We start from the raw sequence: 14,937 nt of genomic DNA on the forward strand, positions 1-14,937 counted from the left end.
AGGTGTGGAGAGGAGATGAGGGGATGGGTTAGCCCGGCGATGGGTGATAGGGAGGGCATGTATTGAATGGAGCACTGGGTGTTATACGCTAACAATGAATCATGGAACACTACATCAAAACCTAATGATGTATGGTGCCCAACATAACATAATAAAATAAAATAAAATAAAATAAAATAAAATAAATAAAATAATAAATAAAATAAAATAAATAAAATAAAATAAAATAAAATAAAAAATAAAATAAAATAAAATAAATAATAAAATAAAATAAAATAAAATAAAATAAAATAATAAAATAAAATAAAATAAAATAAAATAAAATAAAATAAAAATAAAGAAAGAATGAAAAGATAAGCCACAGACCTGGAAACCATATTTGTAGAACAGATATCAGATAAGGGACTTATATCCAGACTGACTATATCCTTAAGTCTCAAAATTCATTAATAAGAAAATAACCCAATACATGAGCAACAGAGTTGAATCACCACTTCATTAGGGCACGTGTAAAGATGCTCAACATCAGCGGTCATTAGGGAAATGCAAATTAAAGTCACAATTATACTACTGCATACTTATTAAAATGCTAAAAAGGGTGACCATGTCAAGTGTTAGCAACTGTAACTATTTCACTGTTGGTGCAAATGTAAAATGGTACAGCCACTTTAGAAAACAGTTTGGCAGTTAAAATAAAAAAGTTAAACCCACCCACACACACATACACAAAAGGAACAATAGCACACACAGGTGTAGACAGATCTGGCAAAAACAGTGATACTCCAATGACTAAAGATTGAGAAATACTGACCTATATTATTTCATCAAATCCCTATCACCAACCTGGGGGGTTGCAGATAAGGAAATTAACCTCAGAGAAGTTAAGCTCCTTATCCAAGGTCACCAGTCCCAAGGGTACAGGAAACAGCCCCTGATCTTAGGGGGCTTATACCCATAGGACAGGGCCTATGATACAGTGTAATGGAGTCATCTGGCATTTGAGCACATTGCTGCAGAAACACAGAGAAGTCAGAGAGGAGAAAAAGAGGAGCCTGAGGAAACCTTCACAGAGGAAGTAAAATGGAAATTGAGTTTTGAAATAGTTTCCAACCAGGAAAGGTAAAAGGAGCATTCCAGATATTCCAGATAGGGGAAAAAAGGAGGAGTAAATTTTTTTCCCAGGTAACACATAAAGCAAAGAGGTTTTGCAGCATAGACAGTGTACTCTGTAAAACCATATGAGAAGTTTCCTCCAGAAATCAATCCCTTGATGAACCTCCCCCAAAGGCCCCACCATCTTGTTCTTTGTTACCTATGAAACCCATACCCATACCCAGGCTTTTGGGTTAAAAAAAAAAAAAAAGATGTTAAGTTCCTAATCAACCTTAGTACAAAAATTGGGGTTATTTGGATGGAACAGAATCTAACTTAATCAGGAAAAAACATTTATTGGACATGGGAGTGCTCACAAAACTGGGTTGCAAACTGGAAAGTCAGTCTCAGCAAGACCAGGACAGCTTCCCGGGGATATGTAAGCACCAAAGGCCCATACACAGGTATTTTTTCAACCATATTCTATCTTTTGGTTCTTCTCAGAAAACTCAAAATCCGGGAAAGAAGGTCTGACTCACCCAACATGGGTCACATGCCACCCACTGCTGGGTGGACAATTACCCTGATGGGTTGTCTCACCTAGGCTGTATTCAGTAGGAGAGGAGTAGTTCTACCAAAGACAAACCGGGGTGCTATTACCAGAGTCCACCAGCATGGGTGCTGAGGGCAAGTAATGGCAGATGTGTCCCATCTATTTGGTAGACCAGTCATGTAAGCTTTCTTTCTTTCCCATGTGCCCATGGCCAGACAGGAGAGAGACCAGCCAACCCAGCCCTGTGGTGGGTGAATGGCAGAGGGGATGAAGTGAAATGGAGCTTTGAAGAACTGGGTTCCTTGTCCCGAAAGGCTGCCAATGTGCTCACCAAGCCCTGCGGCCTAAAGAGAGGAGACCGAGTGGCCGTGATCCTGCCCCGTATCCCAGAGTGGTGGCTTGTAAATGTGGCTTGTATGCGAACAGGTCAGTGCCAATATTTAACATTTCTTTTTTAAAAAAAGATTTATTTATTCATTTATTCATTTTATTCACATACAAGTGTGCATGTGTAGGCAGGGGGAGGAGAGGGAGAGAGAATCTCAAGCAGACCCCACACTGAGCGCAGAGCCAGACTTGGGGCTCCACCTCACCACCCTGAGCTCATGACCTGAGCAGAAACCAAAGGTCAGATGCTCAACCGACTGTGCCACCGGGTGCCCCGATACTTAACATTTCTAAATCATGCAGAAACAGAGAGAATGAAATTTGAGGTTTTTCTGAATTGTTATGCTTACAAAGAACAGAAAAATAAGAGTTGAGATAAATAACAACCATCTCTCAATATGATAAGAAAAGGCAGAATAGCGGAATAATAATAACTATTATTATCAAGAGGTGGATATTACAAAAAAAAAGAGGTTTGCAAGAGAGGAAACTAAGGTTCAGAGATGTTAAGAACTTGTCCAAAGTCACACAGCTAGAAAGCTATGCAGTTGGGATATATTTATTTATTTTTAAAGATTTTTTAATTTATTTTTTGAGAGAGAGGGGAGAGGGGGCAGAGGCAGAGGGAGAGAGAGATCTCAGCATGGAGCCCCATGGGGGGCTTGATCCCACAACTGTGAGATCAGGATCTGAGCTGAAATCAAGAGTCAGATGCTTGACCAACTGAGCCACCCAAGTGCCCCGCAATTGGGATTTAAACACAAAGCTCTATCAAAGCAAATGTGGATAATAATGCCTCTTGGCAGAGCTGGTTATGAATATATATAGATGATCTTGAATATATTTGGATTCTCCCTGATATGAAAATACTAAAGGAAGAAAAAGCATTTTAGAATGTAAGGACTTAGGGGTCCCTGGGTGGCTCAGTCATTAAGCGTCTGCCTTCAGCTCAGGTCATGATCCCAGGGTCCTGGGATCGAGCCCCGCATTGGGCTCCCGGCTCCCTGCTCCCTGGGAAGCCTGCTTCTCCCACTACCCCTGCTTGTCCTCCCTCTCTTACTGTCTCTCTCTCTGTCAAATAAATAAATAAAATCTTTAAAAAAATTTTAAAAATTAAAAAAAAAAAAGAATGTAAGGACTTTTAAGAATATGACTGTGGATCCCAGTTGGAAAACCTCTGCCTCTTTCTAGGCAAAAAGATTAATGTATTCAATGACACATTTTCTACCAAAGTAGTAATTTATAATGTACCCCAAATAAAAATTCCACAGTATTGTTTTCCCCTCTAGGACAGAGGTTGACAAAAACCATGGCCTATGGGTTGGCCACTTATTTTCATAAATAAAGTTTTAAAGTTTTAGTGGGATACAGTCATGCTTGCTCATTTACATATTGTCTATGGCTCTTTTTACTCCACAACAGCAGAATTATTAATTGAGACAGAGATGGAATGGCCCACAAAGCCTAAGATATTTACTATCTGGCCCTTTCCTGAAAGTTTGCCAATTCCTACTCCAGAGCATGATATAAATGTTTATAAATTGATTAAAAATAAATAAGAATACCAAAGGAAAAACTACTGTAGAGAACACAAAGATGTTTGTTACAATATCATTAATAAGAGAAAAAAATTGGAAACAACTATATAGAAATGATTAAATAAATCACGACTTAGCTAACAAAGTTTAGTAGAGGTATATTCACTGCTGGTTGAAATTATGATAACTCAACCTGATGGGATATCATTTAAAAGACCAATTATAAGGATTTCATAATGGTGTTGAAAAATGTTCTTACTGCCAATATTAAATTTTTAAAAAAGCAATAGATAAAATTCTTTTTGCATTCAGTATAAAAAGAAACTTGGAAATGTGAAAACAATTGTGGGTTGAAAGGAGATTAAAAGTGGTTTGTCATTAAAAATGTACTCAATATTACTTAACATAATCTAAGCAATTTGGGAAATGCCAAGATTAAAAATGAACCCACAAGCTAAATGGTCAAAACATTCAGTTAATTAAATGTTAAGCAAGCAGCTGAGGATTGTTTTCTAATTCAGAGTTATTAAATCTTCTGAGTGAATACTGAGATGTTTTGTTTTGTACCATGTGGCAAAATATTTTGCTTTTGCTGTAAAGTGTATACAGTCTGAAATCCACCAGACGAGAACTTTTCCTTAACCCCCACTCTATCCACCGAACACATTCATGTCACAAATCTACCAAGAGTACTAATAATTTTTGAGCCATTAAGAACAAGTGTTTGTGGGATGTCTGGGTGGTTCAGTTAGATAAGCATCTGCCTTCGGCTCAGGTCATGATCCCAGGGGCCTGGGATCGAGTCCCGCATCCGCTGCTCAAGCCTGCTTCTCCCTCTTGCCTACTGCTCTTCCTACTTGTGCTCTCTCTCTCTGACAAATAAATAAAGTAATAAATCTTAAAAAAAAAAAAGAGCAAGGGTTTGCAAAATAAATAATATTTTTATATAGAGTGTACTATTTGAGATCCAGTTAGGTATTTTCTTAATTAACTTCTTTAATGTCATATATATATATATTCATTTTACCAAGAGGTGATGACATGTGAAAGGTTTTAAGATATATTCAATGAGTATAGTCTCCTTTCTAGGAATTCAAATCCACATCTCCCCATTTCACTGACTAGGAAACTCACCAAGAAATGAGCATGGGTCTTGGGAGTCTAGGAAATGTATCTTTGAATCCTGGTTCTGCCCCTTACTGACTTTGTGACCCTTGGGCTTGTTGTCATCTATATACTGGGGTTGATTTTGAGTGAGATAGCAGACACATAATAAGTGCTCAATAAATGGTTGTGGCTATTTGTAATGCCTTACATACAGTTCTCTTTCCTTCACTGATTCACTTTAGAAAGAGCAAACCACCTTCCCTCTGTCTTTCATCTAATTCTCCCATATATGCTCTTTTCATAAGGAACTGGTATTGTAAAATCAGGCCCATCTCAGGCCAGTGTTTAGAATGGAGTGAAAAGTGGGATAAACTAAGCATCACCAAAGGAGTGTAGGCAAACTTTGATGATTCCAGACCACTGGGAAGACCCAGGTTTGAGGGCTGATTCTGCCACTCATTGGCTATGACTCAATTTCATATTCCAACAGCACGGACCTACATGGCTGCTTAGGACAGTGGCCTCCAGGCTCTTCTGATCACATAATCTATCAATAAAGGTATTTGGGATACACATCCTCCCATCTGGATATAATTATTTTTATTGTTCTTCTGCACAATATAGCATGCGTATTATAAAATATACATGAGATTAAAACATAAAGAATACTATTATCTCAAAACTTTTTAAAATTTTTTTAAGATTTTATTTATTCATTTGAGACACAGAGATACAGAGAGAGAGAAAGAGAAAGCATGAGCAGGGAGAGAGGCAGAGAGAGAGGGAGAAGCAGGCTCCTCGCTGAGCCAGGAGCCTGATGTGGGCTCGATCCCAGGACCCTGGGATCATGGCCTGAACCGAAGAGATGCTTAACCATCTGAGCCACCCAGGTGCCCCTCAAAATCTTTTTAAATTCTAATTTTTCTTCTCCTCTTCAGTGGATTACCTTGCAGAACTCACTTTGGAGACCATTGGTTCAGAAGATTGAGTAAGATAATGTTCCTGAAAATTTCTAATGAGCTGTAAAATGTTATTTAAGTACTACATAATGATGATTCAAATGTTCCACAAAAATGTTACATAATAATAGCCCACCATTATAATGCCTACTATATGCCAGACACTTACTATTATTTTCCCCATTTTACAGATAAGGAAAGGAAGGCACAGAGAGATCAAGTAACATGCTCAAGGTCACAAAGCTAGTAAGTCACAAGGACAGAATTAGACCCAAGGACTATCAGACTCTGAAGCTACTGCTCTAAGGATCTCCCAGTGACCAGGGTCCTGTGGGATGTCCGTGGGGACCAAGACAGGAGTAGCTAAAGGCCATGTTCCCCACCCAAGCACAAAGCCTGTTTCCATAGTCCATAAACTTACCTAAGGGACAAGAGTTCTGTTTCAGCTCAGGGTTCTCTCTCTTTCCCAGGGCTGGTCTTCATGCCAGGAACAACCCAGCTGAGAGCAAAAGACATTCTCTATCGGCTGCAAGCATCCAAGGCCAAGTGTATTGTGGCCAGTGAGGAGGTGGTCCCAGCCGTGGAGTCCATTGTGTCAGAATGTCCTGACTTGAAGACCAAACTCCTGGTGTCTCCATGCAGCCAGAATGGGTGGCTCAGCTTCCAGGAATTATTTCAGTGAGTATTTTCTCCCGCCTGATCTACAGTACCAGCGATAACATCAATTGCAACTATATCTCGGAGTCTTCTTGCCTCCAAGCACTTAGCAATACTGTCAGTTGATCCAGACTCCTTCCCATAAAAGAATCACCTAATAGAAGATCTGAGTTGGAGGATGAAGGAAGGAGTCAAGGTTGATCTGCTTTTTAACATGGGTGACTGAATGGGTGGGTAGTATCAGCTGGAGAAAGATTTTAAAGTTGGACATATTAAGATTGAGGGATCTGTGAACATCCAAATGTCTAGCAGGTAGTAGATACATGAGTCTCAGACTCAAGGACTTAAGATACAAATCTGGAAGTCATCAACATATAATCAGTTCTGAAAAATCCAGAAATATAAAACTCAGGTGTCCAAAGAAAGAGAATCAGTCAATGACATCACTAATTGAAAATCTCTTTATCATCCACAGATTGTAATGTGTCCTCTTTTGGTAAAAGAAAAAAGAAATTTAAAATCTTACATTAAAGCTTTCCACACTGGATTGAGAAGCATTAAATAGTGGTTTTTTTCCCCCACAGTATTAGATATTGTGAAGAAATCCCTCTTTGTCCAGCCCCCACACACCAACTTCACCATATATACATATATACAAACACACACACGCACACACACACGCACACACACACACACACACACATATCCCCTGAACATAATTTGATGCTCTTTACTGACTGCTGAATTATAGCATATCTTTAAAAATAATTATTGAGGGGTACCTGGCTGGCTTAGTTGATAAAGCATGTGATTCTCCCAGTCACCCATGTTAGAAAGCAGATCAGCCTTGTCTCCTTCCTTCATCCTCCAAGTCCAATCAATCTCCAAGTCCTACTAGTTCTTTACTTTGCCTCCTTCCCTCCATCCCATTCACCAGGGCACAGATTCAGACCCACATCTTCCCCCACCTGGATTAGTCCCCAGGGTGGTCACTCTAATTTGGTTCTTCTCAAATTCGGCATATGCTGAAAAAAATCAATATAACTGAATGATATTTTCTTTTTATTTTGGGGGGGAGAAGGCAAGTTACCAAGAAAATCATATTAGTATTTCATGAAACAATGTTTGACAATATAGTTGTATGTTTATATAATTAATCCTCATTGCTTTACCATTTTAATGACAATCTTATTCCCTCATCATCAAAATGAATTAAAATGGCATCCTCGACCTTATTTCCTTAAACTCAGGAAATGATATACAAGTCTCCAAAATTCTCAGGTATTTTATCAGTTATCCAATACTGAGCTATAAGACATCCCAGAACTTATTGGCATAAAACAACAATCATTTTATTTGCTCAGGATTCTGTGGGTTAGAAGTTCATGTAGGTCTCAATAGAGGCACTTGTCCTTCACACCAGCCTGACAGAAGCTGGAGGACCCAAGGGGGGGTTCACCCCCAAGTCTGAGTGAGAAAAGGCTGAGAAAATTGTCTTTCTCTGACTTATTTCGCTTAGCATAATAGCCTCTAGTTCCATCCCCTTTGCTGCAAATGGCAAGATACCATTTTTGACGGCTGAGTAGTATTCCATTGTATATATATATATATATACACACCACATCTTTATCCATTCATCTGTTGATGGACATCTGGGCTCCTTCCACAGTTTGGCTATTGTGGACATTGCTGTTATTGGGGTGCAGGTGCCCCTTCAGATCATTACCTTTGTATCTTTGGGGTAAATACCTAGTAGTGCAATTGCTGGGTCATAGGGTAGCTCTATTTTCAACTTTTTGAGGAACCTCCATACTGTTTTCCAGAGTGGCTGCACCAGCTTGCATTCCCACCAACAGTGTAAAAGCGTTCCCCTTTTTCCACATCCTTGCCAACATCTGTCATTTCCTGACTTGTTAAGTTTAGCCATTCTGACAGGTGTGAGGTGGTATCTCATTGTGGTTTTGATTTGTATTAAGGAAACATTTTCCAGAAAGCCTTTAAATCTCATTGACTGTAACTGTATGTGTGCCCATTCCTAAATCAGTCTCTGGCATGAGAATTACCACAGTTGGCTTAGGATTATCAAGATTCACCCCCTGGAACTATATAAGGAACAGTCTCCCCTGAAGCATATAACTGCCTGATACCAGAACAAAATCAGAGTTTTATTAGTGCAAGGAAGAAGAACTGGATGCTATATGGTAAGCACCTAACTGTGACTGCCAGTGATGCAGATGTTGAATAAAAAGTATGAAAAAGTTTGATTCAAATGCCAAAAGATCTTCCTTTAAATCATAAAAACTCCTGAAATGTTAATAAACAGTTCACAAAGACTCATGACTGATTTTTAAAAAATTACAGATTAAAAAAAAGCACTTAGAAAAAAATGTTTAAGTAAATAAAATACACATCCTTTTGTCATTGATATTGAAAGTCATCTTGGCTATCAATGTGGCCTGTGCAGAGGTGGTGCTTAAAAAGAGAGAGAAATGAGTTGTTAAAGCTTAGCACTGATCTGCAAAATCCCTTTAAGATTTATTGAGAAATTCCTCTCAAGGAGGCTTTGGATTAGGTTTTGTTCTATTAACTCTTTTCTGGTATCCAGAGGGCACAAGTAACCAAGAAAAAAAATACATATATATGTATATATATTATAATCTCAGAGTTAAACAGGTGTGCCATCTTCAGCCACCATGTTGGGTTGGACCCATATTTTACAGATCTGCCTCTGCAGAGCACAGCTGTGTGGAGACAGGAAGTCAAGAACCAATGGCCATTTATTTCACCAGTGGGACCACAGGCTCTCCCAAGATGGCCCAGCACTCTCAGAGCAGCCTCGGAATTGGCTACACCCTCTGTGGAAGGTAGGGAAGAAAACCATTTTTGCTAAACTCTCCCCTGAGCTGCCAACATGTATATCCAACTGCCTAGCTGACACCTCCACCTGGATGACTATTAGATTTCTCCAGTGTAACATCTACAAAACAGAATCCTTGATGCCCCTGCCCAGCCTTAGCTCAGTAAATGGCATCATCTCACCAACTGATCAAGCAAGAATTTATGGGTTAAATAGGTGATGGGGATTAAGGAATGCACTTGTGTGGTGAGTGCAGGGTGATATACAGGAACCAACTTTGACCCCATCTCCACAACAGCATGCCTGGTTCCTTCTCATTGCCAAGTAAATTCACCCACCCAGAAAGGCCTTCCCAGGTACCCTAAAACTATCACTTCACCCTGTTTTATTTTCCTCAGAGCACGTATCATTATTTGAAATTATGATTCTGGTTTATATTCTTACTCATTTTATTGTGTGCTTATCTGCTGTCTGTCTTGCTAAAGTAAGAGCAGATATCTGGTCTACCTCACTCACTGTGCTAGGGAGAACAGTGCCTAGCATATATTTGCACAATAAATATTTGTTGCATCCATGAACAAACTCAGAATATCATGTCAAACCCAGCCTTCCTCTATACTTTCAGATTACCTGGATTCTGAGAAAGTCCTCTAACAAAAGTGGGAGATAGAATCAATCATCTTGCCTTTGGGCTTCTTTTGACCCTTCTCTGTAGCCACTGAGATTCTGGCCAGTTCTTGAAGATTCCAGTTTGTTTGCTTTTCTGTTTTGTTTTGTTTTGGGGCTTTTTGGTCAGTCTTGTTGCTTCTTCACATCATTTAGGTATTGGCTAGACCTGAAGTCCTCAGATATCATATGGAGTATGTCTGACACTGGCTGGATCAAGGCTGCCATTGGCAGTGTGTTTTCATCCTGGCTTCAGGGAGCCTGTGTCTTTGTACATCGGATGGCCCAGTTTGACACTGATACCTTCCTAGATGTAAGTCATGGTTTCTTGCTACATCTTTCCCTTGTCTCTCTCCCCCACCACCAAACCCCTGCCAAAACCACAAAAGAATGATTCTTCAGAATATAGTTTCCTGGACTTGTGGAAATCATTCCTTTTTAAGAAATTAAGTCTCTGGGGATTTGGCTTTTGAATGTATTTAACAGAGAAGGAACACCCACAGCACTCTCATGCTTCAAACTACTCAGGATTTGCTCACATCCCACCTGAGAGGTTCTAAATAACAGATCACAAGTCTCAAGTCTAAACGTATCCTTGGTTTCTGATTCAGTGAAACAAAACAATAGGCAATAAATCCAAAACCCTATATAGAGAAGATTGAAGGTGGGGTCACCTTTCTCCCAGAGCAGCTCCTTCCATTCTCCCCTCACCCTGTGCTTTTCACTTTGTTAATTCTCAGAACCCAGTATTTGTCTTAAAACCAAGCAAGTTCCTCCTTTTCAGCCAGGCACAGCTAGATTGCAGTATCAGATTGCTCTGATTTCTTTAGCCTTTAGAAAGATGTGATTCAGGCCAATGATTTTTCAACCATGAAAAACCAATTATGTTTAATGAAATACGTATTATTAAACACCACACCTGTGTGTGAATAAAAGCTATACTCACCCTGTTATTTTGCTAACTGGTCTGACGAGATGGCTTGAAGGTGTTAACAGAAATGGTGGGTAACATAAGAACTGGGATCTCTACATCAGGTTTACAAAGTGACCTGAGTAGACAAACTAACTTTGCAGTTCTAAAACCTGTATTTTTAAAAATAAGAATACTTTTATAAAATATTAAATATTATATAATATTTAAGTAAAAGAATATACTTAATAGTCTTATTTAATATTATATTAAATAAGATATATTAATGATGTGATAATATATGGTATTTATATTAAATAAGTCTATTAAAATAAGAATACTCTTATTTTACAAAGATAGTATGTGTATTTTAAGTGCTCTAAAAACTTTACACTATTCTTAGTTACATGCATTTATGCTTATTAAGACTAGTTCGAATCAAGGGAGCAAGTAGAGACAGTAGAAATGCTCACTTACAGATCAAAAGTTTTTCTTGATCTTTGACAATCCAGATAACCTAGAAATACATCTTGAAAATATTCTCTCAAATGCTTAAACTTAATACAAACTGTCAATTCATTATGTGACATAGTGGAATCTCTCTAGAAATAGGACATCTAAAACATGAGTATTTCTCTAGATTTTTCAAGGAGCTGGAGGTAAAATGAGCCTGGCAAATCTTAAACAGTTAAGGAAAGGACTGAAAAATGCCTTACTAATGCATTTAATCAATCCACTCAAAAGGAGTGTTTTTTTTTTTTTAATTTGAGAGAGAGAGAGAGAAACACAAGCAAGAGGAGGAGCAGACGGAAGGGGAGAGGAAGGAGGAAAGAATCCCAAGCAGACTCTGCTAAGTGTGGAGCTAGCTATGCAGGGCTGTCTCGCGACCCTGAGATCATGACCTGAGTAGAAACCAAGAGTCGGAGGCTTAACCGACTGAGCTACCCAGGTGCCCCAGGACTGATGTCTTTTATAGAAAAAGTGTTAGAAGCTTTTGGTAGGTTAGTTTACATCCAGGGTGAGTACTGTGTAGAAATATATAGGCAGGAGGTTTCAAAATTCCACAATGAAAGGTAATTTGCTGCCTTGAGGTAGAATAAACCAGTTCACACTTTGGGGCTGGTCTCAAATTCAACAATTTACTTTCTGTTGAAGTTGATTGTGTATGACTATTACTCTAACATAGACCTGTTCTTTCCAGTAATTGGAAATTCCCAACAGACATACAGTCACTAGTGACAAATAATAAATACTTGCTTTCTTATTCCTAGTAGTGATCATATGATGGAAAACTGTTAATGAAAGAGGATAAGGGGTTGCAGACATCAGCTCTAGTTGTGGCCTCTAATTAACCACTTCTGACAACTGTCTTTCTCCATCATCCAGACGCTCACCACTTATCCCATCACGACCCTGTGCAGCGCTCCCACTGTGTACCGGATGCTTGTGCAGAAAGATCTGAAAAGGTACTTGGGTGGAAATCCCCATTTGAAGCACAAACAAAAGCTGCAGTCTAGCATCACAGATCTCCTCATTTCAGTGCAGGTTTCCTCAGTCTTGCCACTACTGACATTTTGGACTGAATAATTCTGTGTTGTCAGGGGCTATCCTGTGCACTGTAGGATGTTGAGCAGCATTCTACCCAGGCTCCACCCCCTAGATGCCAGCAGAACCTCCCTGTGACCATCAAAAATGTCTCCAGACATTGCCTAAATCGCCTTCCAGTTGTTCCTAAGGATAGCCTCTAGGGGCAACTCCACATTTTCTCAGGACAACCAGAACCCTATAATCCAAGAACTAACCCCCCTCCACCCCAAAATACAACTGCATTTATGCTGCCTTGAAGAAAAGCTAATGAAGTCTTATGACTTCAAGATTACCATCAATTTATTCAAATCACCTGAACCCCTAGTGGACTTGCAATGTATATTTACTTAACCAATATCAATTGAATACATGAGAGAGAGAAAGGAAGAGAGGAACAGTGTAAGTAGTGACAATTTAAGTAGTGCAGGCCCACTCATCCTCTGTCTCTCCCAAATGTGGATGCCCAGGAGGGAGAGTGCTATGAAACAAAATAAAGCAGATCTGAACCTTCTCTTATCTTAGTCAGGGTCAACTCCCTTGTGGCCCTCAATATGTGAGCATCCTTTTTTTTTTTTAAGATTTATTTATTTGAGAGAGAGAGAGAAGGAGGGAGCACATGGTGGGAAGGGGCAGGGGGAGAGAGAAACTCAAGCAGACTCTGCACAGAGCATGGAGCCTGACATGGGGCTCAATCTCATGACCCCAAAATCCTGAGATCACAACCCCAAGGTCACAACCTGAGCCAAAACCAAGAGTCAGAAGCTCAACTGACTGCGCCACCCAGGCACCGCTCAAAATGTAAGCATCTTGCTCATATCTCAAGAGTAGTTCAAGGGCTTTCAAGGGTTATTTTGAATAGGCACAATTCTTGTCCTGCCCATTGGAGACCTCAGTGCATCAGAGCCGGGCTGTTACAGACTTTCTTACTTGAGAAAGTGGGCAGCAGAGTAGTAAGGCCAGTGGTGAAAAGCTTGATCTCCAAAGTCAAACAAGTGGGGCTCTGCTGTATACTACTAGTGAGACCTCAGACACTCGAGATGACCTTGCTAAGTAAGCCTCCCTTAATTCCAGCCACAAGAGGGGATTAAGAGTTGCCTCGTGGGTTTGTGGTGAGAATTCAATGTAAGTGGCCTACATGGTCAGACACCGGACAAATGCTGGGGGCAGAGTAGTCAACTCAGCCCTTCTTGAGGCCTTGGGCAACTTTAAGTTCTCCCAGCCTCAATTTCCTCATCTGTAAAATAGGGTGTGAAGATTATGAGAATGCTCCTAAAGCCCTTACAGCACAGTAAATGCTCAATTAATGTTAGTTGTTTTATCACTTGGTTCATAGTAAGAGCTGAAGATCATTATCAGCATTTTCTCCTAGTTCTCCCCTCCTTTAATAGCCTGCTAAAATGCAAGCTCTGTCAGGAAATTTTTAATCACTAACATGCCCCACACAACCTACAACCATGTCTGATAAGATAGTAGGTGCTCAAAAATATTTGCTGAAAGACCCTTCCTAAGACTTGCCTTTCCTAGGGTGCCTGGGTGGCTCAAATGGTTGGGCATCTGCCTTTGGCTCGGGTCATGATCCCAGGGTCCTGGGATCGAGTCCCACATCGGGCTCCCTGCTCCTTGGGAGCCTGTTTCTCCCTCTGCCTCGCTCTCTCATGAATAAATAAATAAAATCTTAAAAAAAAAAAAAAAGATTTGCCTTTCCTAGCTCGTTTGCTCGTTGCTAGAACATCCTAACCATTTTATTTTATTTTATTTATTTATTTGAGAGAAAGAATGAGAGAGAGAGAGAGCATGAGAGGGGGGAGGGTCAGAGGGAGAAGCAGACTCCCTGCTGAGCAAGGAGCCCGATGTGGGACTCGATCCCAGGACTCCAGGATCACGACCCGAGCCGAAGGCAGTCACTTAACCAACTGAGCCACCCAGGCGCCCCATCCTAATCATTTTTTAAAGAAAGCCATTCAGATTTTTTCTCCCCTAAGACCCCATGAGACTCTTGTGTCTGCAGATATAAATTCAAGAAGCTACGGCATTGCTTGACAGGAGGGGAGCCACTCAACCCGGAGGTGCTAGAACAGTGGAAGGCACAAACTGGGCTGGAACTGTATGAAGGCTACGGACAGACAGAAGTGGTATGTTTAATGGGCAAAGTTTAAGTTTAGCATATTGGGGGCCTCTCAACCCCAGGCTGAGGTCCTGAAGAGCCCCTTTGGTGCTCTAAATTTTTAGTTTCCCAAAATACCTAACCTTGCCCAGTAACTACCAAGACCTCTGAATTGCCCAATTTGGCTTGGCTTGTGGGGAATTAGGATCGTTCCTTGCAGTCTTCCTGTCTTCTCCCCATGCAGGAGAAGTCTCAAAGGTGTTAGGGGTTGGAGAGGGTCAGAATCGAGTGGCTCATCTTCTCAGCAGCACTGAGGACCCCAGAGAGCCCCAGTGGGGAATTTATCCTAAGGTGCACTAAATGGGACCCTTAGTCTAAAGGAATGGTTTTCAAGGTGTGGTCCCCAAACCAGGAGCAGCAACAGCATGTGGGGATTTTGTAGCAGTACAAATTCTCAGACACCCCACCCCACCCCAGCCAGGCCTCCTGAATCAGCAACTCTGGGATGGCGCCTGGCAAT

At 40.4% G+C, this 14,937-nt stretch overlaps 2 protein-coding genes across 2 annotated transcripts in view; one reads left to right on the plus strand and one right to left on the minus strand.

Moving 5' to 3' along the window:
• The window catches only part of THUMPD1 (THUMP domain containing 1), a 62,333-nt gene that overhangs the window by 27,069 nt on the left and 20,327 nt on the right, over positions 1 to 14,937 (minus strand). The gene's annotated exons all lie outside the window — the stretch shown is intronic.
• LOC113932768 (acyl-coenzyme A synthetase ACSM4, mitochondrial) overlaps positions 1 to 14,937 on the plus strand; it is a 28,917-nt gene that overhangs the window by 8,498 nt on the left and 5,482 nt on the right. Inside the window, exons 3-8 of the mRNA XM_027612160.1 lie at positions 1,861 to 2,071; positions 6,107 to 6,314; positions 9,014 to 9,157; positions 9,973 to 10,129; positions 12,113 to 12,192; positions 14,322 to 14,445. Coding sequence (XP_027467961.1) covers positions 1,861 to 2,071; positions 6,107 to 6,314; positions 9,014 to 9,157; positions 9,973 to 10,129; positions 12,113 to 12,192; positions 14,322 to 14,445 — 924 coding nt within the window. The remainder of the gene's footprint in view (positions 1 to 1,860; positions 2,072 to 6,106; positions 6,315 to 9,013; positions 9,158 to 9,972; positions 10,130 to 12,112; positions 12,193 to 14,321; positions 14,446 to 14,937) is intronic.

Source organism: Zalophus californianus, chromosome 10 (assembly GCF_009762305.2).
Source record: "Zalophus californianus isolate mZalCal1 chromosome 10, mZalCal1.pri.v2, whole genome shotgun sequence".
In the NCBI taxonomy this organism is placed as follows: domain Eukaryota; kingdom Metazoa; phylum Chordata; class Mammalia; order Carnivora; family Otariidae; genus Zalophus; species Zalophus californianus.